General features: G+C 39.8%; 1 protein-coding gene and 1 pseudogene across 4 annotated transcripts in view; one reads left to right on the top strand and one right to left on the bottom strand.

Annotated features, from left to right (window-relative positions):
* Positions 1–26,894, top strand: part of USP48 (ubiquitin specific peptidase 48) — an 82,637-nt gene that overhangs the window by 11,801 nt on the left and 43,942 nt on the right. For all 4 annotated transcript variants that reach the window (XM_055331473.1, XM_055331472.1, XM_055331471.1 and 1 more), the window contains exons 2-8: positions 14,435–14,555; positions 15,736–15,892; positions 19,535–19,662; positions 20,573–20,697; positions 20,914–21,022; positions 23,296–23,429; positions 24,089–24,171. In XM_055331473.1, the coding sequence (XP_055187448.1) occupies positions 14,435–14,555; positions 15,736–15,892; positions 19,535–19,662; positions 20,573–20,697; positions 20,914–21,022; positions 23,296–23,429; positions 24,089–24,171 (857 nt within the window). The remainder of the gene's footprint in view (positions 1–14,434; positions 14,556–15,735; positions 15,893–19,534; positions 19,663–20,572; positions 20,698–20,913; positions 21,023–23,295; positions 23,430–24,088; positions 24,172–26,894) is intronic.
* On the bottom strand, positions 2,704–2,893 carry LOC129513475 (guanine nucleotide-binding protein G(I)/G(S)/G(O) subunit gamma-5-like; annotated as a pseudogene).

The following is a 26,894-nucleotide window of genomic DNA, read 5'->3' as shown; positions in this document are numbered from 1 at the left end:
AAAGCTTCCTAGTTTTTATTAAAGGAGTTGAAAGCTTTATAGACAATTGAGGTGAAAGTATACATTGAAATGTTCCTGTTCATTCAGGTTTTTCAGTAGATTTTATTTTTGTGTTTTGTATTTAGGGGCTCCTCTTTGGTTTTTGTTTTAAGTAGGCTCCATACTCGATGTGGGGCTTAAACTCCTAACCCTAAAATCAAGAGTTGCATGCTCTTATTTACTGAGCCAGCCAGGTGCTCCCTAGACTTTATTTTTTTTTTTAGAGAAGTTATAGGGTCACAGCAAAATTGAGTAAAGTACAGAGCTTTCCTATGTACTTCCCGCCCCATACATGCCTAGTTTCTCCCACTATCAGTGTTCCCTGCCAGAAGGTTTCTTTCTTTTTTTTTTTTTTTTAAGATTTTATTTATTCATGAGGGAGAAAGAGAAAGAGGCAGAGACACAGGCAGAGGGAAAAGCAGGCTCCATGCAGGGAGCCTCACCTGGGACTCTAGGATAATGCCCCGGACTGAAGGCGGTGTTAAACCACTGAACCACCAGGGCTGCCCACATTTGTTATTTAGAGATGGAGGGAGGGAGGGCCAGAATCTCAAGCAGGATACCCCTCCTCGCCCCCCAGATCATGACCTGAGCCAAAATCAAGAGTTACACACCAAAAGCAACTGAGCCACTCAGGTACACCCAGAGGGTTACATTTAAGTCCATGAACACCTGTTCTCTCCTTATTAATCACCCAATGTCTATGTTTTTTTTTTTTTTTTTTTTTTTTTTTTTTTTTTTTTACCTCTTCCAACACTCAGTTACTTAAACTGGTGACACCTGGGTGGCTCAGCAGTTGAGCATCTGCCTTTGGCTCAGGGCCTGATCCAGAGTTCCAGGATCAAGTCCCACATTGGGTTCCCCACAGGGAGCCTGCTTCTCCCTTTCCCGGTGTCTGTCTCTCTGTCTCTCTCTCTCTCTCTCTCTCTCTTATGAATGAATAAATCAATAAATAAATCTTTAAAAATAAAAAAAATAGTAAACTCTACACTCAATTTGGGGCTCAACCCAAAACCCAGAGATCAAAATTTACATGCTCCTACAACTAAGCCAACCAGGTGCCCCAGTATTGTTTTCTAATACTGGAAAGAAATGTGGCATATGGTAATATTCCATTCTTTCCTGCTGGACTTTTTTTTAGGTTTTTATTTAAATTCCAGTTAACATGCAGTGTAATGTTAGTTTCAGATGTACAATATAGTGAATGAACTCCTTAATCCCCATCACCTATTTAATCCACTGCACCCCCTACCTCCTAACTTTCTGGTAACCTTCACAATGTCTGTAGTTTACATTAGGATTTGCTCTTGAGTGTGTACATTCTGTGGGTTTGGACAAATGTATAATGACCTATCGCCCATTATAGTATCATGGAATAATTTTCACTGGTTAAAGTCCTCTGCCTTGAGCATTCATCCATCTCTCCCTCCTGCCATCCCATAACTATTTTTACTGTCTTCGGAGTTTTGCTTTTTCCAAAATGTAATATAGTTTATTTTTTTTAATTTTTTTAAATTTTTATTTATTTATGATAGTCACAGAGAGAGAAAGAGAGAGAGGCAGAGACATAGGCAGAGGGAGAAGCAGGCTCCATGCACCGGGAGCCCGATGTGGGATTTGATCCCGGGTCTCCAGGATTGCGCCCTGGGCCAAAGGCAGGCGCCAAACCGCTGCGCCACCCAGGGATCCCCCAAAATGTAATATAGTTTAAAATAGCACATAGTCATTTCATACTGGCTTCTTTCTTCAATTAGTAGTATGCAGTTAAGCTTTTTTCATGGCTGGATAGCTTATTTCTTAGTGCAGTATATTTCGTTGGATGTACCACAGTTTATCTGTTATCACTTACCCTTTATCACCTACTTAAGGATTTCTTAGTTACTTCAGAGTTTGGCAATTAAGCCTAAAGCTGTTTTGTAAAGATTTGCAGGCAGGCTTTTGTCTGGACAGGTTTTCAACCCTTTTGGATACCTACCCAGGACCACAATGAGCATGATTTTTGTATGGCATAAGGAGTATGTTTGAAATTTTAAAATTATTTTATAGTATTCTGCCAACGTATATAAAATAATTGCTCTTGTGATACAGAAATTTGTGAAATGAATTCAGAGAGGTAGATGTTAAGGACTGACAAAATATAATTTTTCTTTTTTTTTAATTTTATTTATTCATGAGAGACACAGACAGAGGCAGAGACATAGGCAGAGAGAAGCAGGTTCCATGCAGGGAGCGATGTGGGACTCTGATCCCAGGTCTCCAGGATCCCACCCTGGGCCAAAGGCAGGCGGCTCAACCACTGAGCCGCCCAGGTATTCCAAAATAGAAGTTTATATAGTATGGCACGTGTTCTAGGGATAAGCTTTTTTAAAATATTTTTTTTAAGAAATTTTATTGAGAGAGATTGTGCGAGTGTACAAGCAGGGGGAGAAGTAGGACAAAAGGGAAAGGGAGAAGCAGACTCCCCACCGAGCAGGGAGTCAGACATGGGACTCGATCCCAGGACTCTGGGATCATGACCTAAGCCGAAGGCAGATGTTTAACTGACTGAGACACCTGGGCACCTCTAAGGATAAGCTTTTGGACAGGCTACAAATTTAAATCTTTAGATATTCACTGTTTCATGAAGAGTGATGTAGAAAACCATCTGAAGATTCAGTTTGTTTACTACAAAAAGGAACAGACTTTCTGAGGTCTGAAGGGATTCATACTTGAAGATACCCAGAGAGCAGGAAGTGTGTTGGGCATTCTGCAGACAGAACTGTTTCAAATCTGCAAGCTGTCTGGGAAACCTTCACTCCAGAAAGAACTGTTGAACCACTTTCTTCATAGCAGCGATGCTGGAGGAACCAGACATGGTGCCTGCAAGAGTGGGGCAGGTTCAATTGTGTGGGGATCGGTGGAGTCGTGGGTCCGCGAGGACAGACCATAGAGCACCCCAGAGGCTGTTTCATTTTGTAAAACTGAACAGAACACCAGACTGTCTTTTCATAGTGGCTGTATCAATTTGCATTCCTTCCAGGGACCAAAGTTGCTGCTGATCCACATCCTCACCAGTGTTTGCTATTGTCAGGGTTACGGATTTTGGCTTTTGTAATAAGTGTATGGTGGTATTTACTTCGTATTTCCTTGCTGTCCCATGACAGGGAGCATCTATAGTGATGTGTCTAAGATTTTTGGCTCATTTTTTGAAATTGGGTTGTTTTTCGTTATTTTTGAGTTTTAAGAGTTCTTTGTATATTTTGAACAACATCCTTTATCAGATGTCTTTTGCATAAATTTTTCTTTTTTAAAAAAAATTCTTCATGAGAGAGAGAGGCAGAGACACAGGCAGAGACAGAAGCAGGCTCCCCTCAAAGAGCCATATGAGGGACTCTATCCCGGATCCCCGATCACAACCTGAGTGGAAGGCACTCACTCAACGGGTGTGCCACCCAGGTGTCTAATTTGCATATATTTTTCTCTCAGTCTGAGGCTTGTCTTTATTCCCTTGACAGAGTCTTTCATAGAAATTTTAATTTTAATGAAGCCCAGGTTATTTCTTTTCATGGATCCTATAGTGGTGCTATATCTAAAAAATCATCACAAAACCCAAGATCATAGATTTTTCTCCCTAAGTTATCTCTGAGGAGTTTTATTGTTTTTTGTTATTTATGTCTGTGATCCATTTTGAGTTAATTTTTGTGAAGGGAGTTCACTAAGTTTTAATATGTAATTACCAGTCTAATCAATAGAACATTTCCATCACCCCAGAAAGTTCCTTCATAATTCTTGTCCACCTAGTTCCCATCTCCCTTTAGGATCAGAATCATGATTCTGATTTCTTTCTACATAGATTAGTTTTATTTGTCCTTGAACTTCATATTGATGGACTCTAGCTTTATTACCTTATTTGTCGGGATTCTTTTGCTCAACATCACACTTTTGAGAATCACCCATGTTTCATGTGTCAGTAGTTTTTTGAGGGTGAGGGGCGGAGGGGTATTCTATCATAATTTGGATGCCTGGGTGGCTCAGTGGTTGAGCAGCTGCCTTTGGCTCAGAGCCTGATTCCCGGGGTCAGGGATCAAGTCCCACATTGGGCTCCTTGTGGAGAGCCTGCTTCTCCCACTGCCTATGTCTCTGCCTCTCTCTGTGTCTCATGAATAAATAAAATCTTAAAAAAAAAAGAATTTATCCTAATTTGTTTATTCTGTTGGTGGACATTTGGATCATCTACAGCTTTTTACTGTTTAAGTAAAAATTGCCTATAAACTTTCATGCATAGTGTTTGGATATTTGCATCCATTTCTTTTGGGTCCTCTTTCTACATACATTTACATTCTATACTATATGGAATATTCAACCAGTTCCCTATAAAGGACACTGGGCTTATTTTCAGTCTTGCTGTTAATAACAATGCTTCAATATATTACTTTTATTTTAAATTATTTTCCATGTGTGCAGACAAATCTGTAGAATAAATACCCATGTGGGATTGCAGGCTGTCAAGGGTAAGTGCATTAATAATTTCAGTAGATGCTGGAAATTGTTCTCCATAGAGATCATTCCATTTGTTAGACTCAGTAGCAGGGTATGAGAAACTGCCTGTTTCCCCATGGCCTCGTCAGGCTCTTTGACTTTGCCAGACTGATAGGGGAGATGAGACATATCTGGGATGGGGCTAGGTTATGCTGTGGGAATAAATAACTCCCCAGTCTCAGTGACTTAAAACAACAAAGGCTTATATCTGAGCTAAGCTATGTGTGGACTACAAACTGGAAGTAGGTTGAGTGGAGGTGAGGTGGCTCCTCTTAGTCACTTGGATAACTGACACTGGGTAATAGCCGCCATTTGAAACACTCTCTGTACCACTGGAAGGTTTCATTGTCCTGCAGTTAAATGCAAGCCTTAAAATTACACACATAATTTCTGCTCACAAATCATTGCCCAGAGCTTGTTTCTTGGTCCCACCAAAGATCCAGAAGGTAACTAGGAGGAGAGGATTGGTAGGTAAAATGCTCTTGGTGGTAACCAATTAAGGTGTCTCAGTCTAGTTTCATTTTGTGTTCCTCTTGCGGCAGAGGTTGAATGTCAGGGCCATTTGCATAGTTTTGAACTTCCTGTTAGGTCATTTCTGTGTTTTTATATTTTTAGTTTATCAGTTTGTAGGATTTCTTTATGTAATGAGATTTTTGTGTGTGTGTGACATGAGTTGCAAAACTTTTTCAGTTATTCTTTTTCTGCTTTGCTTATATGTTTTGTATACAGAAAGTTTTTTTTTTTTAAGATTTTATTTATTCATGAGAGACGTAGACAGAGGGAGAGCAGGCTCTGTGCGGGGAGCCCAATGTGGGACTCGATCCCGGGACTTGAGGATCATGCCCTGAGCCAAAGGCAGATGCTCAACCCTGAGCCACACAGGCATCCCATGGAAAGTTTTTATAAGATTGAGTTAATGTAACTTTTATAGCTTCTGAGTTTTGAATCCTAGAAAAGTCTTTCTCATGCCAAGATTATAAAGAGATTTGTTGATGTTTTCTGTGTTGTGGTTTCAATAAACATTTAAGTCTTTGAGTCATTTGGAATTTGTACTGAAGCATGCTGTGAAGTGTGTGCCCAACTTGATCTTCTTCCAGATAGCTACCGCTTGTCCCAGCCACCACTTATTAAAAATTCTCTTTGAATTCCCTCCTGATTATCCTTTTAGGGGTTTCATTTTTGAATTTTTGCTCTAATCCATAGTTTGCTTGATTTGATAAAATTCTAATCATTGTATAAAACTTAAAATCCATGAAGAGGCACCATGTGTATTCCGTGGCTGAGAATAATGGGAGGTGACGTGTGTAATGAAGTTTAAAAGATTTTATTTATTTATTCATGAGAGACACAGAGGCAGAGACACAGGCAGAGGGAGAAGCAGCCCCCTTCGGGGAGCTCAATGTGGGACTCCATCCCGGGATCCTGGGATCAAGCCCTGGGCTGAAGGCAGACGCTCAGCCTCTGAGCCACCTAGGTGTCCCTTTTTTTCTTCTTTTTTACAAGCAGGAGCTAGTACCTTGAGGTTCTCCCTACTGCCTTTCAGTTTGAAATCATGATGATGGAAGGAGGAGGGGCTCTCTTTAGGGGTCTGGTAGGCTGCCCTTTGGCGACTTTTGACCCTCTGCTTGGACACTGAGCTACACTTCCTACAAAAAGATTTACTGACATTGTCTTAATTATTTGCTTTGAGGATTTTTTTTGTAACTTGCCCTGAGAAATTGAAAACTTTGGATGAATGGGTATTTAATAGCAGCTTGCGTCTTAGTGGGATGAAAGAGATAAAACTTTTGGGTACAGTCTAACCTTAGGACTCTCAAAGGAAAAAAAGCTACTATAGAGCCAGTAACCTCACCTTAGAATGGTAACTGCACATTACAAAACATGGTGAGCAAGGATACTGAAGCCTTGTCTGTCCTGTTTGCTGCATGCTGATTATCTCTTGGATCCTTTTGGTCAGATTTCAGAATTTCAGATGAATATCAAATTGTTAGATGAGGGGTGTGATCCCAGGATGCTGGATCCAGAGTCTCACATTGAACTCCTGGCGGGAGCCTGCTTCTCCCTCTGCCTATGTCTCTGCGTCTCTCTGTGTGTGTTTCTCATGAATAAATAAAATCTTTAAAAAAAATTGTTAGATGAGGGAACATTTCCCGAATTTCTAGATGTGAGTATTCTCAAAATATTTATTTCCATTCTTCCTTTGTTTTTTAAGGTTTTATTTATTCATGAGAGAGACAGAGACCTAGGCAGAGAGAGCAGCAGTCTGATGCCAGACTCCATCCCTGGACCCTGGGATCACACCTTGAACCAAAGGCAGAACTTCAACCACTGAGCCACCCATGTGTCCCATCCATTCTTCCTTTAAAAGAAACAAGGTTTTAAATAATCCTGCACTCATAAAAACCTGATTTCTTTTTTCCCCTGACTCCCCGCACCAAAAAATGATCAGTAACAAGTGCTATTTATTTGGATTCTTACCTGTACTAACCTCTTATTTCTGATTCTCATTTGTTATCTCTTCTATGGTAAAAGCATCCCCTTTAAATTTCTCTTGGTGCCTCCCCCCCCGCCCCCGCTGCTGTGCATGCACACACGTACATGAGAACATGAGTCGAGATTATACTTTGAAAAAATCTCCTATTAAAGAAAAATAACTTAGAGGCTTAAAATTTGTTAAGCAGCAGGAGGAGGGGCACCTGGGTGGTTCAGTGGTTGAGTGTCTGCCTTCCACTCAGGGTATGATCCCTGAGTTCTGGGATCAAGTCCCACATCAGGCTCCCCTTGGGGAGCTTGCTTCTCCCTCTACCTGTGTCTCTGCCTCTCTCCATACCTCTCATGAAGAAATAAAATCTTATAAAGCTCTTCCTTTCTTTTTTTTTTTTTAAAGAATGTTGTTCATTGACAAAACTTGGGGAATCTTCAGGTGATTCTTACAAGTCACTAGTAGGCATAATTAGAGGATCTTTTAAAAAGTGCAAATTCAATTATTTTTCTTTTAAAAACCTTATGCTGGCTCCTTGTTGCTTCCTGGATGAAGTCCAAAGTCTTACCACATTTTTTTGTGGTGTTCTGTGAACTGAGCTAGCCCCTGACTTCTACAGCCTCATTGTTCCTCCTGCCTTCTCCACAGCTGCCAGTGGCAGGAAGACTTCCTTCACGCTGGAGCATGGAAGGAGAACCTGCATTTATGTCCTCTGGCTTGCTCCTCCAGCCTTCTTTGTCCCTAAAGCTCTCTGCTGCAATGATCTTTAGTCCTCCTCCCACATGGACTGAGTTCCTGAGCGGCCCGGAGATGCTCACCTTCACAGCACTGCCTCCCTTCCTGTGGCATCTCAGCTGCGGAGCTCCGTGCTTGATCCACACCGCATTTGTCTCTGAAGCTCTTTTACCTGTCACCTCATGAGCTGTGAGCCCGCTTTTGATGCCTAGGAGTTGGTCTTTCATTTCAGGATGCTTAGGCCCTATAATTATCTAATCATCTGTGGTGATAGAATGTGTCAACCTTGTGAAGTCTGGTTGCTTTTATGAGAGGGGTAGGTTTGGGTTCTATAAAATGATAGTATTTACTGTTAACTCATGTTCGTTGTGACCTATCTAGTAGACATTTATTGATAGCAATTTGAAACTGCCATGCAGCAGCCCTTTGAGCATCCAGACTGGTCTCAGTCAACAGCTAGGACCCAGAGCCTCTTCCAACTTGTTTGCATTAACTTCTGCTCTGGCTAGAGGTTAGAGAAGCAGAATGGTCTTATTGCCATGTGTATTACTCAAATGTTTTATAAACCTGAGGTTTTTTTTTAAAGGGTTTTATTTATTCATGAGAGAGACACAGAGAGGCAGAGACACAGGCAGAGGGGAAAAACAGGCTCTGTGCAGGGAGCCCTATGTGGGACTCAGTCCTGGGACTCCAGGATCACACCCTGGGCTGAAGGCAGGCGCTAAACCACTGAGCACCCCCGGGGATCCCCTAAACATGAATTTCTAAGGGGATTCAAATTAATCATGAATTACCAAAATATAAAAGTACCTGTCAAAATTTGGTTTGGTGTTCCCGATATTTGTGATAACAAAAACTGGGGTAAATATGGCTTGACACTGGTTTTGGTTTTTTATTTTAAGTAAACTATACCCCACACATGGGCCACAACTATCACCTTGTGGTCAAGAATCATATGCTCTACTGTCTGAGCCAGCCAAGGACCCAGAGGCTGATTTTATATATATCTATACTTATCTATCTACCTAAGCTTTAAATGCCATAATTTCCCTTACAAGCACTAATTTAGTTTTATGGTTTTCAAAGTATATTCTAATTTCTCTTGTGAACTCTTCTCAAACTTTTTGAAAAATATATAAAAAATATCACTCCTGGGGCACCTGGGTGGCTTAGTGGTTGAGCATCTGCCTTCAGCTCAGGTCGTGATCCCAGGGTCCTGGGATTGAGTTCCATATCAGGCTCCCTGCAGGAAGTCTGCTGTCCCCCTGCCTATGTCTCCCTCTCTCTGTATCTCTCATTAATAAATAAATAAAATCTTAAAATTACTCCCTCTTTCGAAAAATCAGTCATAATAGAATTCTAAATCAATAGGATAGAAAGTTGTCTTGAGCAAGGTCATATGTCTCAAAGTGTTGCTTGAAAAGAGTTTTATTTTTTAAAATATTTTATTTATTCATTTATTTATTCATATTGTTGATTTCATTCTCATTGCCATTAATCTAGTTTAGGACATTATCCTCCACTAGGATTGCTGCCAAGGTGTTTTGCTGGCCTAAAATCACAGCAAGTCCTGTCACAGCTGCTTAGCATGTCATACCAAACATTTTGGAACCTGTCCCTTGTCTACCACTTTAGCCACTTGGTGTTCTTCTATCACATGCTTCTGGAAAAAGTACCTGTTGGGATTCATTATTCTGTTTAATTGCCAGAGTGGTGGTGTGTATTCTGTGGATATATGGCCAGGAGTAGAATTATTGAAACAAAATATTGGTGTCATTTAATATTTTGAGACATTTTCTCAAGTTTTTCCAAAAGGGTTGTTTACACTTCCTGTAGCTGGTGAGTGCACAGTGGCTCTCACTTTATCTTGGCTCATCATTGGAAAGTTTTTGCTGATTGCGTAAGAGAAAACCTCCTTCATGACTTTTAGCCTTGCATTTCTTTGGATCTGAGTGTTTTCTTCCTCTGTTTGTTAACTAGTCTAAGAAAGTTCAGAGGAAGAGAGCAACCACTTTTAAGAACTAGGTCTGACAGAGACTGACGTGGTTTTTGGAGCATTAACCGGAAAAGCTTTAGTTCATGTTTGTTACTCTGAGACACAAGTGAGAGAACTTGAAACCAGCATAGCTGAAAGGGAAGTAGCTTAGTTAAGAGATCTAGAGAGAGGTTTTTTGTGATTTTTGTTTTCAATTCAGGAAAGTTTTGGCAAATAAGTCATGGTAAGGCAGGGATCTAGGTGGGCCAAGGAGAGTTTCATGAACTTCCTTCTGTTTCTGCTTCTCAAGCAAATCAGCATGTTAATTCCTTCTTACACAGTCAAGTTTTCCAAGTCCCACACCATCCAGAGGTGTCTGCTGCCATCTGAGAGGGACCATTGTTGTTTTTCTCGCATCCCTCACTTCCCATTTGGAATATCTTATGAGATTTGTGTTTGTTTTGGTGAATGGATTAGAGCTGCATTTTAGCTCTCGCTAGTGTAGCTAGGACACGGGTGCAAGAGCACCTGGCTGCAGGGATCCCAGACAGACCAGGTTTGGCCATTCACCACTGACAATCCAAAGGCAGAGACAGTAAAGGTGAAACGAGAAAGGAATTTCACTGAGGCCAACACTGGGAAGACAGGGGACTAGCATCTCAAAAAATTGTCTCTCAAGTACCAAAAATACTCCCCAATTTCTGTAAGGAAGATAAGAGGCAAAGATTGGTGGGTACCTGCAGTGGGGGTGAGATTTTATTGCTTAGAGGGGCTGTGGTTCCCATCAGGGGATGCTTTTCCCATAAGATCATTTACCCGAGTTAAAGAGATAGATGGAAAGAAGAATTTTATCAATTAGAAATTTCAAGGTCAAAATGAAGTCCTCTTGCCAGAACCACAGGACACGAGGAAGTTTGTTCTCCTAGGAGGCCACTATAGGGAAGAGGTAGATGAATGTAGAAACTTAGCACATACAATAATACAGCAGTAGGCATCTGCCACATAAAATAAACTATTTTTCTTTGGTCTCTAGACCCAGTGTGGGGCTCAAACTCAGCATGAGGTTGAGTCACACTCTCTACTGACTGAGCTAGTCAGTCGACCCTAGAAACCTTTTCTTAAGCCAACCGATGTAGAAATGTAAATCAGATGGGAGAGTAGGAGAGAGCCAGAGAAGAACCAGGTTGACTGCTTGCTCTTACTTGGTTTTTGTGATTCGTTCTATGTTCCCCCTGTAGGCAGGAGGGATTTCTGAAAAGACCTGTGGTGAGTGGGTAGAGGATACAGTTAGTTATAAGGTTGTAGAAGTTTCTGCTACAGAGAATCTTAGTGACATCACTGTCTAGTTTAAATCAGGGACACTTATGATCTTGAAAAGAGTTAACCTGATTTCTAAGTCAGCGGAAGCACATCCTGCTTTCTTTGGCCAAGTAGGTAATATAAATGAGTCAAATTGGCTGGGGTATTTACACAGTAAATAGTGAATCTTTCCAGGCAAATGTGTACCTGTCTTAGATTGTAAAAACGCTCAGCCTTCTTGATTTCTTTCTACACAGGCTGATAGAAGTAAGTGTGCAGAAGTTTTTTCAGTGTGAGAAAATTGATACAAACATGATGAAAAATGATACTTGACACCCGTGGCCTACTCCTCCTTTGGATAAAATGAAGTTTGCAGTATTGGAGACTGATGAATGGGAGAGGTTTTCTTCTGTAGGAGGAGTCTAGCCTTCTGTAATGGTATTCTGTTCTGCTTCTTAGGTTGGCTTGGGAGTAATAGCTTGTAATTAGAAATGTTTTTACAATTTATACTTCTTAAATAGATTCTCTACTTCTCTAAAAAAGACAACAAACAATACTGGGCTCATGTGCAAAAGGCATAGCCACTATTTGGAAAGCTTTAATCCATTAGCTTAACTGCTTTTGTTGCAAAGCACTGCCACTGGTTTTTTTAGTTCTTATCTGAAAGTGTGGCCCTGGAGACCCATAAGACATGGGGCTGGTGCTTTTTCACTGCTTCGTCTCATCTACGTGGTGATGGTGTTCTAGGTATTTGAACACTTAATTCAGTAATAACTAGCCAGCAATTAATTTAAGATGTGTACAAATAATGCCAGCACTCTAGAGCCAAATGATACAAATTGCTTTCAACTTCTCCCATCTATTTTGAAAGTCTTTTCAAAGTTAAACCCTATTTTCTGGAATTCTTAGGCCACAGCTGGAGCCAACTTTGGACCAAGTTGAATGTTCAAGATTTTGGGGTGGGGACAAAGAAAGACTACTTTTTTTTTATAAGTTCAGAATCACCAGAGCTAGAGAAGGAATAATTTTTAGCCTGGAGGCACAAAATGTTCCTGGAGACAAATTGAGGTATTTTTAAAAATTATTTAAGTAAACTGTGCCCAACATGGGGCTCAAACTCAATACCCCAAGATCAAGCATCATGAGCTCCTCCTCCTGAGCCAGCCAGGCATCCCAGGAGAGCCTACTTTCATGTTTCTCTTTTGCTGCTGGGAATAGGAGACTAAAATCCAAATGGTTGCACAAGAACCATCTTCTGAGAATGTGTCTGTTGAAGTCACAGGAGAGTGCCTGTGTGTTATTGTGATGGATGACAAAAGGTGGTTTTCTGATTTACTTCCTATAAGGATGGAATTTTCCCATCCCATGTCCATCCGTTTCACTATGGATTCCTATTTTATTCATTAGATCAGGATTCTATCATTAATGTTTCTTATTGTTTCAGATTTTGCCACATGGAATTTCCTTCAAGTTATCCTTTTAACATGCCACCCCCCCCATCATTCTTTGAGTACATCCTTATTTGGGGGGCATACCAAGATGTTCGAGGTTCATCCTGTACTCTATCCAGCCTCAGAACCACTGTTTCTCCAAGGAGTCATGGATCCTTTGGGGAATACTTAGAAATCAAGACCTGGTTGCTAGGAGTGCTCATGTTAATAATGCTCGTAGTCTCTTAGCTAAAACATCTCGTTGGCCTGCCCAATTAAATTTAATTTTAGACAACATGTATTATTTGGTAAATATATCTTTTTTCTGAAATTCAAGTAACTAGTGTTCTGTGGTTTATCTGCCTACAAGTTTAGACTTAGGTCTGTTATTCCTGATCCAGTACTGTAGGCTTCTTTTTCTTCCATTATTTGTAATTCCCCAAGTCTACGTTTCCTTTATCCCCCATATATTTACTTTTAAATATAGAATATACAGAAAGAAGTTTTTTAGAATTGTTCAATTCTAAGGGAGAAGAAATGTGTGGGAAATATCAGAAAGGGAGACAGAACATAAAGACTCCTAACTCTGGGAAATGAAGTAGGGGTGGTGGAAGGGGAGGAAGGCGGGGGTGGGGGTGAATGGGTGACGGGCACTGAGGGGGGCACTTGACGGGACGAGCACTGGGTGTTATTCTGTATGTTGGTAAATTGAACACCAATAAAAAATAAATTTATTATAAAAAAAAGAATTGTTCAATTCTCAATGAAAAGGAAATTAAGACTTGGTATTCCTTTTATCTTTCGCCTGAGGACACTTCTGAATGAGCTTGCTAATTAATGACTGAGATCTGGTTGTTAGTTCCTCATCCCCCTTCCCTTCATTGGATATTGTTATTTAATTGAAATGTGTTTGTTGGGCAGCCCTAGTGGCGCCACCTCCACCTTCAGCCCAAAGGTGTGACCCTGGATTCCCAGGATGAGCCCCTCCTTGGGCCCCCTGCATGGAGCCTGCTCCTCCCTCTGCCTGTGTCTCTGCCTCCCCCCCCCCCATCCTCTGTCTCTATGAATAAATAAATAAAATCTTTAAAAAAATGTGTTTGTTTTGGGCTTAGGGTCCCCAAAGTAAGTGTGTGTGTGTGTGTGTGTGTGTGTGTGTGTGTGTGTGTAACATTCACACAGGCCCCCCCACCCCCATTTAGCGGTGTATGGAATGGTATATTCAGGAAAGTGTCACACCCCTCCAGTTTTTATGTAAACCCACTCGTGTTCTGAAAGTAACCACTTTTAGTCTCTGGGTAACCCTTTTGCTTTCTTTCTGTTCATACGAGCAGATACATTCATATATTCTTATCCCCCATCTTTCTTATACCAGAACTCGCCTACTAAAAAAAAAAAAAAAAAAAAAGAAAAGAAAAGAAATTGCCTACTATACTGTTTTGCACACTGCTTTCTTCCTGATACATCCTGGAAACAACTCCAGAGGTTTGTCATGTGGTTTTCACCTTAGACTTGCATAATACTCCATTGTGCCGAGAGATAACCATGTCTGCTGTGGGGTCATTTGGCTTTCCAGTTGTTGACAGTTACAAACAGTGCTGTAATAAATATCTGAGACATTATTTATACATAGGTTTGAACTTTTAGTGGTGTATCTTCAGGGTGAATTCTCAAAGGAATTGCTAAGTGAAAAGGTATGCGTTAGTTTTGTTACAGATTACAAAATTCCTGTCCCTAAAAGTCCCACCAGTTTGTATTCCCTCAGGAGTAAATGAGTTCTGTTTCCCGACTGCTGCACAAATTGAGCGTGGTGTTAAACCTTTTACCTTGTCAGTTCTCTTAATTTTATACATACACGAGAAATAGATGAAATTTGGTATATCATTACAGCTTTAATCTGCATGTTTCTTATGGAACTAAGACATTTCTTAATCTATCAAATTTTTTTTTTTTTTGTAGACGAAACTGCAAAGGAAATCCGAATTGCTTGGTAGGGATTGGTGAGCATATTTGGTTAGGAGAAATAGATGAGAATAGTTTTCATAACATTGATGATCCCAACTGTGAGAGGAGAAAAAAGGTAAGCCATCCTTTTAAAAGTGATTACTATGTGGTATTCCTCTGGGGTTTTGCTGTTTTATTTTGCGTCTGTCATCAGAAACTATTACTGATTTGGAGGATCCTATGCAGTTTCAGGATAAGGAATAGAACTTAAATTGCTTGCATTGGAACAGTTTTTTTGTTTTATAATTGGAACAGTTTTTAATGGTAACGCTTTAAAACAGGTGCCATGTAATCCAGCAAGCCTTCAATTGATAGTTGTGGTTTATTTTTTTTAAGATTTTATTTATTTCTGAGAATACACAGAGAGGAAAGAGAGAAGCAGAGACACAGGCAGAGGGAGAAGCAGGCACCATGCAAGGAGCCTGACGTGGGACTCAATCCCGGGTCTCTAGGATCAGGCCCTGGGCTGAAGGCGGCGCTAAACCACTTGAGCCACTCGGGCTGCCCGATAGTTGTAGTTTAAATGCGGATTTTATGTTTGCTTTCATACTGCATGGTTTATTTTGAACTCATTTTTAAAAATCTCTTTAAAGGAAGTGGTAAATAAGGAAACAAGCTCCCATGATACTACTTTGGTGTCCTAGGCTTGTATTTTTATATACATGTTGTGTGTATGTGTGTGTATACACACATACATACATACATTTAACAAAACATATATATATATATGTATATACATTTTAACAAAACATTTAGCAAAACACATGGTTTTTCCTTTTTAAAAGTACACATTAATATTGTCTAACCAAAAAGCCTGGTGTCTAACATTGTCTAACAAAGTAGCTACATTGATATTTTGTGCATTAAAATGAATGATTTCTAAGTTCAAGAATCCTCAGTCGTTAGAAAAAGTTGCAACCAATTCCCCATGCTCTATTCCTTCCTGATCTATGGGATAAAAAGGAACTTTTGTGGAAGTTTTACTATGTCATTCTCCTTGACTTTAGGACTATTGCAAATGAAAATCCTGTGTACACATGTTCGGAACAGATTTGTCATTGAACCCACCATTTTAGTTTTAGCTATAAGAGGCCAGAGAAGACTAGAAGATTGGAGATGAGCTGTCCTAAGACTTTTCCACTCCTGTAGCCAACCCAGATGGGTATTGCGTAGAATTATGTTCTACCCGTGGCCTTTTATAATTTTTTGTGTAAAAGGAAATTGATCTTGTAATTGTAAATTTTGTATTTTTGTAGAACTCATTTGTGGGCCTCACTAACCTTGGCGCTACTTGTTATGTCAACACATTTCTTCAAGTGTGGTTCCTCAATTTGGAGCTTCGGCAGGCACTATACTTATGTCCAAGTACCTGTAGCGACTACATGATGGGAGATGGTATCCAGGAAGAGAAAGGTTAGTGGGGTGGATGTGGTGCGGGCTCACTTCACAGCATATTGCCAGCTAGAACACTCTGCAAATGTAGGAAACAAACTTCTGAGTGCTCAGTATGTGCCAGACATGATGATAGGTGTTTCATAAACATTGTAAGAATTCAAAATAGTTTCCCCTTTTTCTATAAATTATTTATGCACTGAAATGGTTAATATTCAATTGAAGGAAATACATTTGACTTATGTAATTTATCACTACAGTGTCTCTATGTAATGTGTTGTGATTGTAGTCCATTTAATTTATAGTGATTTATTAAAAACCAGTCAATAAAGCAGACGAGTTTGAGAGACTTAATACTTCATTGTGACCACAGACTTTTGTCTTGATACCCAAATATGCTGGCTACATTGATAGCCTCTATAAATTCACTAACCTTGGCAAAAATCAATCACCAATAGCAAAGGCACTCATTGCAAATTTAGAGTTTTTTTTTTTTTAAGATTTTATTTATTTATGAGAGAGAGAGAGAGAGAGAGAGAGAGGCAGAGACACAGGCAGAGGGAGAAGCAGGCTCCATGCAGGGAGCCCGACGTGGGACTCAATCCTGGGTCTCCAGGATTATGCCCTCGGCTGAAGGCAGACGCTGTCTGCTGAGCCAACCAGGGATCCCAGAGTTTTTGTTTTTAGATAGAATCAATTTCAAACTGTTTCTAATGGAATTACTTAGTTTATTTCACATACAGTATGTGGATTAGTATTCCTGATAGATACTATCTATTTAGAGATTCTCTTTGAAGTGGAACTTTCCTGGAACAAATCAGATCTATCTTTTTTCAAAACAGGATTGAAGGCAACAAATGTCTGAAATTATGTGGGTCTGAGAGCTCTAAGTTGGGAGCTTTGACTCTTGCTCCCATCTATAAATCCTGGATTTGAGAAAGAAAAGATAGAGGACTCATAAGCCCCACATCTTCTGGTAGCCCCATAGACAAGGGTAATGTGTTAGAGTTTTGGTCCTTGTTAATAGTCACCTTTGCTTTAAAAACACTGTGTTTACGGGCAGCTGGCATAGAGCATGTGAATATTCATCTCTGTTAGAGACCCATGTTGGGTGTGGAGCCTATTTAAATAAAAAGCAAACACAGGACTTGAAAAGTTTTCCTACCTCCCCATAAAATTCTTATTTCCCCCAAACATTATTTTTATAGTTTTGGATATTTAAATCTAGATTTAAAGATTAAGGTAACATTGTGTGTAAAGGATGATTAATGTAAAATGGATCCTTTTTGATGTTTAGCATTATTTTGCTAAAGTATAAATTTACCAGGTATATGACAGCTACATAACAAGTGAAAACTAAATTTTTGTTTTATAAAATGATGTGTCATGGCCTTTTGGGTATTGTGGCTTTAACATAATCTTAAAATCTCTCTTTTTTTTTTTTAATTTCTAAGTGCATGGATTTTTAATATTTCACCAAAATTGTCCCTCACTTCATTCTGAGTGCACATTTCTACTACTATTTTAATAGACACAGTGCAGTAGAGTGCAAAGGCTTTGTGTTGAATAATGATGGAATCTGGGTTCTGCTCACAGCTCAGTCACTCCCTTATTTTATATATGCGAAAGCCAGGGGCACTTGGGTGGTACAGTCGGTTAAGATTCTGACTCTTGGTTTTGGCTCAGGTTGTGACCTTGGTCATTAGATCAAGCCCCACATCAGGTTGTATGCAGAGTGTGAAATCAGCTTGAGATTCCCCCACCCCCACGCCCATACTTATACTTTCTTCCTCTCTCTCATTTTAAAATAAGTAAATCTTTAAAAAATAAAGGAAAGCCAGCAGAGGAGTAGTTATTAATATTATTATTATAATTTTAAGAGAGCATGAGAGTGGAGAAGTGCAGAGGGAGAGAGAAACTCAAGTAGACTCCACACTAAGTGTCAAGCCAGTCACAGGGTTTGATCTGACAACACTGAGATCATTATCTGAGCCAAAATCAAGAGTTGCACCCTCAACCACCTAAGCCACTCAGGTGCCCCAGAGGAGTTGTTATTTTGGAGTTATTAGTATGGAGTATCTAACCTGTGATATAAGAGAGTTGCAGTAGAGATAAATTTACTTGAATTGATTGAGGGTCCACAAAACCTTAGTACCCCAGGAAGTAATATTTTTACATTTAGTTTATAAATGAAATGTTGACTTCCTGAAAGTCACAGTTGGTAGTAAAGAAATAAACTATTCAGTGTCCAGATAGGAGACAGAAACAACACAATAGGTTTGAACATAAAGAACAGGGAATTACTATTTTATATATATGTATCTAAAGTTTTTTTAAATTATTAAGTAGTCTCTACAGCAGTGTGGGGCTTGACTCCCAAGATGGAGTCATATGCTGTTCTGACTGAGCCAGCCAGGTGCTCTGGATTAAGATTTTTATAGCATACAAGGTAGACTTTTTATTAATTTTTAAAAAACATTTATTACTTGAAGATTTCTTTGTAAGGAATCTTATTGAAGTATACTTTGACAAAATACATTTAGGGTGTACTGCATAGTGGTTTGACAGTTATATACAAGGTGCTCACCAAGAATACAGAATTATTAATAAATAATAAATATTAAATAATGATTATCTAAATATATTAGAGTAATGGGGGATTGGTTAGTGAGAATTAAAGAGGAATTGAAAAAAACAAGAATAGCAGATACAGGGAGCGGCTGCTACCTCCAGGGCAAAAGAACAAACACCCAAGGAGGAGTCTCACTCCCCATTGCTCAAGCCTGAAATCATGACCTCTGAAGAATGCCCTGCACAGGCTCACTTGATGGCTGAAAAGGTCCTGGGCTGTTTCCTCAGTGGGGAACCCTCCTTGAAAGTGTGTACAGGGAAATCCTAGGTGTCAGAAACCAGGCATCATAGTAAGTGACCTCAGAGGGTCCCTGCGGGGTCATCCACATAGTGGTCATTTGAGAGAAGGTGCTGCACAAAAGACCACTTACCACCGTGCCACCAGAGGAGGTGCTGGGGGAAGTTGCTAGATGGTGTTGGCTGCCCAAGCCTGGTGGGGCATGCACAACTGAGCCCTCCAGTGCCCTCTGCTGACACGACTGAATGTTGCACAGGCTGGTAAAGGAGAGAGGTGGGCCTAGCTGATGGATGTTATCAAAGAGCAGGCAATGCAGTGTGGTGACTGACACAGAAGATAATGCTCAAGTCTTTTGGGGCTCTTGAGATGCACATTTCTTACTTTACCTTGCCCTGACCCACTAAAACTTGGCACTCTAAAATACTAGGAGCTTAAAATTATTCATTCAAGTTTGAATCGCATCACTGGTTAATGTGTGGCAAATTCACATTAATGAGATTAAAATATTTGGCCATCTTATATAAATGGTAAATATAGTCTGCGGTTTTTATATTGCACTGAACATTTCAGTGTGATTTGACTAGAAAACTAGTCCTGGTTGCTGTTGTACATATAACTCTTGCCTTTAGGGGATGTATGTGGAGAGCCATGGCGTCATTACTTCTGAAACAAATGTGATTACTAATTTGTTTCTATTAAAGTTTTTAAAAATAAGGTGTTTAATATTCTGTGAAGAAATACATATTTTAAATAAAAGTAGCAGTTTTTTAAAAACAACATGTATTTTCCAATAGATTATGAGCCTCAAACAATTTGTGAGCATCTCCAGTACTTGTTTGCCTTGTTGCAAAACAGTAATAGGCGGTACATTGATCCATCAGGATTTGTTAAAGCCTTGGGATTGGACACAGGGCAACAGCAGGTAAGAACTTTTAAATTTTATTTTTTTTAAAGACTCTTTAGAGTAAGAGAGCACAAGCAGGGGTGGGGCAGAGGGAAAAGGAGAGAGAGAATCTTCAAGCAGGCTCCCCACTGAGAGCAGAGCCCCATGCAGGGTCCAATCTCAGGATCCTGAGATCATGACCTGAGCCGAAATCAAGAGCTAGATGTTTATCTGACAGCCACCCAGGTACCCCAGACACTAATTTTTTTAATTTATTTTTTATTTTTTTTTAAATTCTTATTTATTTTTGATAGTCACACAGAGAGAGAGAGAGAGAGAGGCAGAGACATAGGCAGAGGGAGAAGCAGGCTCCATGCACCGGGAGCCCATGTGGGATTCGATCCTGGGTCTCCAGGATCGCGCCCTGGGCCAAAGGCAGGCGCTAAACCGCAGCGCCACCCAGGGATTCCCCTAATTTTTTTTTTAATATGAAGCGGTACCAAAGTGTTCTTTAGAATGTTTGTAGGAGGAAATTAAGTGAAATGCGACTTTTTTATAAAAATATTTTATTTATTCATTAGAGGCACAAAGAGAAAGGCAGAGACACACGTAGAGGGAGAAGCAGGCCTCCTGCAGGGAGCTTGATACAGGACTCGATCCCAGGACCCCCAAGATCATGCCCTGAGCTGAAGGCAGATGCTCAACCACTGAGCCATCCAGGTGTCCCATGAATTAGAGCATTGATTTACTGTCCATTTTACATTTTACTTGATCCCATATCTGAAAATTACATATGTGGGCACAAACTGGTTCAGCATAGCTCTAGTCCTTATCTGAAAATGCTAAGTTCAAAATGGAGAGTTTCTGGAACATTTCACTAACGGTTGTTTGTATCAGAAGTCGAAAAGCAAGGTATGATTTTTCTTATTAATCTCAACGTGTGTTGTAGGATGCCCAAGAATTTTCAAAGCTGTTTATGTCTTTGTTGGAAGATACTTTGTCTAAACAAAAAAATCCAGATGTGCGGAACATTGTCCAGCAGCAGTTCTGTGGAGAATATGCTTACGTAACTGTGTAAGTGTGTTTCAGCTTCCCGAGCTCTTGAAATTTTTCTTAATCGTAAGCTACATGCCTCACCAATCACTTTGTTTTTATTTTTAATACGTAGCGTAAATAATTTCCCTGAAGGAAAACCAAGGAAATAAATGCGTCCTTCCATAGTTCTAAAATGTAATACAATGGAACTTGATTGTTTTCCCTTCTTAATTTTATCACTCTGTTTTATTATAGTTGCAATCAGTGTGGCAGAGAGTCTAAGCTTTTATCAAAGTTTTATGAACTGGAGTTAAATATCCAAGGCCACAAGCAATTAACAGATTGCATCTCAGAATTTTTGAAGGTATTCAAATTTTGGTGTATATGTTGTTTCTGCTCATTAATTGTTAAGTACTATTCTGAATGGTTTTGTTATTTAATGGCCAAATTCATCATTTTAGCCTTTTCTACATATGAAGTGTCTATTTCTGTAATGATCTGGAGAAAACTTCGTAAATTTTAAAGTGGTGAAGCAGGCAGGCTATGTGTTCAAAACAATTTGGGGCGGTTTCAGTTATGTAAACTTATGTGTTAAAAACTTGTATAATTAGGGAAAAGAAACTTTCCCTAGGAGTGGCAGAGGGTTTTAGGAAATGTAAGCTCTACTACTACCAGGTTAATTTGATTTCAGGAGAACGTGTGGAATGTGTGTTTGTTTTTTAAAGCACTACTGTAGTCTTCCGAACCTCCACTCCATATTTCTCCTTTCAGTGTATGTAGATGCTTGTGGAGGAAGGGGAGTGGCTCCCTTTCTTTCTAAGTTAGAAAAGCTTTTAGGGGGAAGCCTCTTACCAAGTGGGAACAGGCACGTGGCATGATAGATGAGCTTATCCTATAGCTTCCTTTCTTAGCACAACCGTTAGCCTGCTTTATTTTTATTATTATTTTTTTTTACTTATGATAGGCACACACAGAGAGAGAGAGGCAGAGACACAGGCAGAGGGAGAAGCAGGCTCCATGCACCGGGAGCCTGATGTGGGATTCGATCCCTGGTCTCCAGGATCGCGCCCTGGGCCAAAGGCAGGCGCTAAACCGCTGCGCCACCCAGGGATCCCCGTTAGCCTGCTTTAAATAGTCATTTACTGAATTCAGTCAGCTAGATATTGGTTGAGTGCTTACTGTGTTCACCCACTGATTCGGTGGTTAGGGATAACCCTAGTGGTTGAAACAGAAAACTTTTGCCCTACAACGTAGTATTGTGGGGGACCGGGGAAGACAGTACAATACATCTAAGTAAAGTATTTAGTGTGTCAAGTATTATAAGTGCCGTGGAAAAAAATAAATCTGGGAATGGGGATGGAGAATGTGGTAGGGTGAGAGTGGGATTGGTTGCAGTTAGAAATAAAATGACTGAAAGTGAAGGAGTGAGCCTTGTAGGAAATGGAAGTACAGCTGTTCGAGACAAGAATGTGCCTGGTGGTTTGAGGAGCAGCAGGATCTGTGTAGCTAAGTGAATAAGCAAGGGGAGACAGATGTTGTGGAGGTAACCAAAGAGCATATCAGATGGAGCCTGGTGGGCTTTTGCTAGAGGCTTGACTTCGAGTGCAGTGAAATGCCATCAGGGAATGGTAAGCATAGGAGACTTATGGTCTGCCTGTAGGGGAGAACTGAGGGCCTGTCTTGAGAATTGGCTGAAGGTGGGATGGGGCAGACAGAGGAGTTGATGCTGGCTTTGACCAAGGGCTAGATAAGAAGGTGATAAGTAAGTAGTATTCTGATTTTCGATATATTTTCAAAGAACTGATACAGTTTACTGACTGGACATGGAAGTAAGTCAAGGATTACTAGGTTTTGGCCTGAGTTCTAGGTAGGATGGAATTGCCAAAACTGCTCTGAGAAGGGCTGTGGGAGAAATAGGCCTGGGAGAGGGATTGGGAGTTTGTTTGGGGGTGCGTTACATTTGAGACATGGTTCAGGGGAGTTGGGGCTGGATGAAATCGGGATTGAGAGAGACCAGGACCAAGGATCAAGCCCTCAGACACTGAGAGGCTTAGGGAGGTAGGAGTTGCTGACAAAGGAAGCTGAGGAGGAGGAGGACTGGCCAGTGAGTTAAGAGGAAAAATTTAAAAAGAAACCACCAAGCTATACCACTGAATTTCTCACAGTCTTTTAGCTTTACCTCATCAGCATGATTCAGTAATTTAAACTGTGTGATTTTTGTATATATGTAATTTTGTATTCTGGTGGCCCTGTGTAATTTCAACCCATTTTTCATTGTCCTTAAGTTATTTTTGTTGCATCAAAGTACATAATGGTCTTTGTTTTTGGTAGAACCTGCTTTATAGTTCTTATAATTCCCAAAGTGGGATTATCAGGGAAAAGTTTTCAAAAGTATTTTAAAAAATTCTACATCTTGGTAAGAGGCACATCAATTTTAAATCATTGCATACAAATTAATAATATCACTGCTACGTAGTACCTTTTATCTTATGTATCCTTCATTACTTATAGTGGCTTGATCTTCAACAGGTGGGGGGGTCTGTTACTTGAAATTATTCTTTACATCATAGATTAGGATCTTTTTACTAATCTTTCCATCTTCTAATTCTTTTAATATAATGTTTTATTTGTAATCAGGAAGAAAAATTAGAAGGAGACAATCGATACTTTTGTGAAAACTGTCAAAGTAAACAGAATGCAACAAGGAAGATCAGACTCCTTAGCCTTCCCTGTACCTTGAACTTACAGCTGATGCGTTTTGTCTTTGACAGGTAAATATGTTTGAGCAGCAGTATTTGTTGATTATGGACTAATGTGAACAGATTTTACCATAGATCAAGTAATAGAACACTTATAATTTGAGACTAGATTTGGAAATGAAAGTTGTAAGTGGGACCTGGCATTTTGAAATCCCAATATTTCCTGATTTTATCACAAAATTCTTAAGGATGCCACCAATATATTAGTGACTAGAAAATGAAAGAATCCTTGTTTTAATTCTATCAAAAACGGCAAAGGAAAACAAACATAGGTAAGAACTGAATTATCTTTAATGTTTATATAAGAAATAAATTCCTACTTGTTAATCCTCCACCCCAGCCCACTCCTAGGAATAGATTTTTATACTATAATTAAAGGAAATGTTTGCATGAGCACATTACTTAAAGCAAGAAGGTCCAGGATGGCTCTCTGGTGATTAATTTAAAACTTCTGAAAAGTTCGGCATAAACCATTTAAATCCATACTTTAACCTATTTTCCACCAATTGTCACAGCATTATGTTGACTTCTAATAATACAAGTTTTTGAGTAAGATTGCTGAATGAAACTTACCTAGGTGCCATTGAGTTCATTAAAAATAGCTGATAGAGCTTATACATTGTTTTATGATTGTTTTAGATATAAATGTAATTAGCTTTCTTCTTGGTTAGGCAAACTGGACATAAGAAAAAACTGAATACGTACATCGGCTTCTCAGAAATTTTGGATATGGAGCCTTATGTGGAACATAAAGGTAAAACTTACCAGGCAGTGATAATTAAAATGCTCAGAGACTGTAACTTTTGATCAACTTATGAATACAGAATAGCAGCTTATAACTATCCTTTGCTAAACTCTGGGAACAAAGACTTTTTAAGTGAGCTGAGATGTTACTTCCATTTTCCATGAGTAAGTATACCACAGTGATTAGATGGCTCATCAGTATCTACAAAAGAATAAAAAGGGGAGAAGGTACTATACTGTATGAACCCAAAAGTGGTCCCTTAGGTCAGTGCCATATCTGTAATTCCTCATAAAATTAAATCTTTTTGAGCTGCCTCCATGTGTTTTTTTTTAAACTTTTTATCAAAAACTTTTGTTGGCATAATTCCAATACTTACACTGTAATTCTTCCCCTCTGTGACCATTGATGAATTAATTCTAGGGTGGTGTGACATATTTTCAAGAAGAAATAATTGATTCCCTATTCCTCTTGATGGTCATCAGCTTACCATACAGGGCGGTGCTTGATAGAGAAAAACTTCTGGCCCTTTTGTTTCTCTTGCCCTAATGTGGAAGTACTGCTTCACCTCTTCCTTAGATTGATCTTCCTATTTATTTAATATAGAAATTACATCATAGTTTTTTGTCTCTCTCCAGAAAAAGCTTCTGGAGGCAACTTAAAATAGACAAAAACCTTAAAAACTTTTGAAAGAAATCGTTGGGGGGATGCCTGGATGGCTCAGTGGTTGAGCATCTGCCTTTGGCTCTGGTGGTGATCCCAGGGTCCTTGGATTGAGTCCTGTGTCAGGATCTCCGCAGGGAGCCTGCTTCTCCCTCTGCCTATGTTTCTGCCTCTCTCTCTGTCTGATTCAAGAAAATTTTTTTTAAAAGAACAGTCTTTGGGTTGCCTGGGTGGCTCAGCAGTTATGCACTTCCCTTTGGCCCAGGGCGTGATCCTGGAGTCTCAGGTTCAATGCTGAAGTCCCTTTGCTCATCTAATCTTTAAGAACCTGATATATGAAGACCAATCTAACACTACAACACCCCCCAATTCTCTTTCTGTTGCTCTGTCCATGGCTAATCAGTTTTCTTTATGGTTTCATGAGGTTGGGGAGATGGAAAGGCTTTTTTTTTTCTTTACTGGTTCGCCTTTACTGTGAAGTAATGGGAGAGGGCTGTGGCAGAAAAAAAAGTAGGTAGGAGTCTTTGTAAGCCCTAAAATGTGGACTGTGGACCAGCGCACAAGGCGAATGCAGGTGTGCTGTTTATATCGCTATTTTATTCTTTAACTAATTAACCTAGAAATTAAAATGGGCACATTTAACTCTGGAGTTAATATCTACATCTAAATTCAGTACATGGGGCACCTGTGTGGCTCAGTGGTGACCATCTACCTTAGCTCAGGGCATGGTCTCAGAGTACTGGGATCAAGTCCCACATTGGGCTCCCCTCGGAGCCTGCTTTTCCCTCTGCCTATGTCTCTTGCTCTCTGTGTCTCTCTCATGAACAGATAAAAAAAATCTTTAAAAATAAAAATCAGTACAAGTACTGTGGGGTGCCTGGCAGGCTTGCTTGGAAGACCACATGCACTTTTGATCTGAGTGTGCATTTTAGCTCCACATTGGTTGTAGAGATTACTTAAGTAGGAACTTTAAACAAGGCACTCAAACCACTGAAAGGTCAATCTTCTCCTAAATTTTTTTTTTCCTAAATTATTTTTAATATGTATTTTTAGTTCAGCTCTTAAAAATTAAAGGAGGACTTCTTGTTTGTAGTACTGTTGGTGTTCAGTTTTTCAGCATTTTGGGTTTATCATTCATTCCAATTTGCATTCTAGACCTCCTATCTGCAGTAACTTTTTTTTAAGATTTTATTTATTTATTCATGACAGACACACAGAGAGAGAGAGAGAGAGAAGCAGAGACACAGGCAGTGGGAGAAGCAGGCTCTGTGCAGGGAGCCCAACATGGGACTCGATCCCAGGTCTCCAGGATTACATCCCGGGCTGAAGGTGGCGTTAAACCTCTGGGCCATCGGGGCTGCCCTGCAGTAACTTATAAATATTGAATTAGAGCTTATAAAATTCTTATTGAAAGGGCTGCTGATGGCAGATTGTTTTCACATGCCACTATCTGAAAGTGTCTGTATTTTGTTCTTGAAAAATTTATTTCCTCTGATGTGGGCAGTTATTTTCATGCAGGACATTAGAGACTTGTTGTCTCTTAGGGCTTCTGTTGCTGGCAAGGAGTTGGTGGCTAAGTTTTTTGTTTTTGTTTTTGTTTTTAATTCTTGTGAGCTACACAGAGAGACAGATATAGGCAAAGGTAATACCATTTTCCCTATGGGGAGCCTGATGCAGGACTTGATCCCACTATCTCAAACTGAGCAGCTCAATCACTGAGCCACCCATATGCCCCCTTAGTCCTTCTTGATGTGTGGCCTGTTTTGTCTGATTTTCTTCTTTTGGGTTTTTGGGGTCTTGCACTGTCACGCTTAGTTATTAGGGTAGGTTTGAAATGCATTTCTCTTCCTGGGAAGGACAGTAAACAATTCCTTGACAGTAACCTCTTAAAATATCGTTTTATTCATTTTGTTTGTCTCCTGAAATTCTGCTAGGTGTGGGTTAAGACTGTTCTCCATGTCCCCTGACTCATTCTTCGTTGCTTTCTCGTTTTGTCGCTTTCTCCTGAGTTCCACCTAGTTTGTTCAGCTCCATCTTCTACTTTTTTGATTCTCCATTATTCAGGTGTTGAC

The sequence above is a fragment of the Nyctereutes procyonoides genome, unplaced genomic scaffold (genome assembly GCF_905146905.1).
Source record: "Nyctereutes procyonoides isolate TBG_1078 unplaced genomic scaffold, NYPRO_anot_genome, whole genome shotgun sequence".
Classification (NCBI taxonomy): Eukaryota; Metazoa; Chordata; class Mammalia; order Carnivora; family Canidae; genus Nyctereutes; species Nyctereutes procyonoides.
Note: the sequence above shows the minus strand (reverse complement) of the source record. Positions and strands in the feature narration are given on the sequence as shown.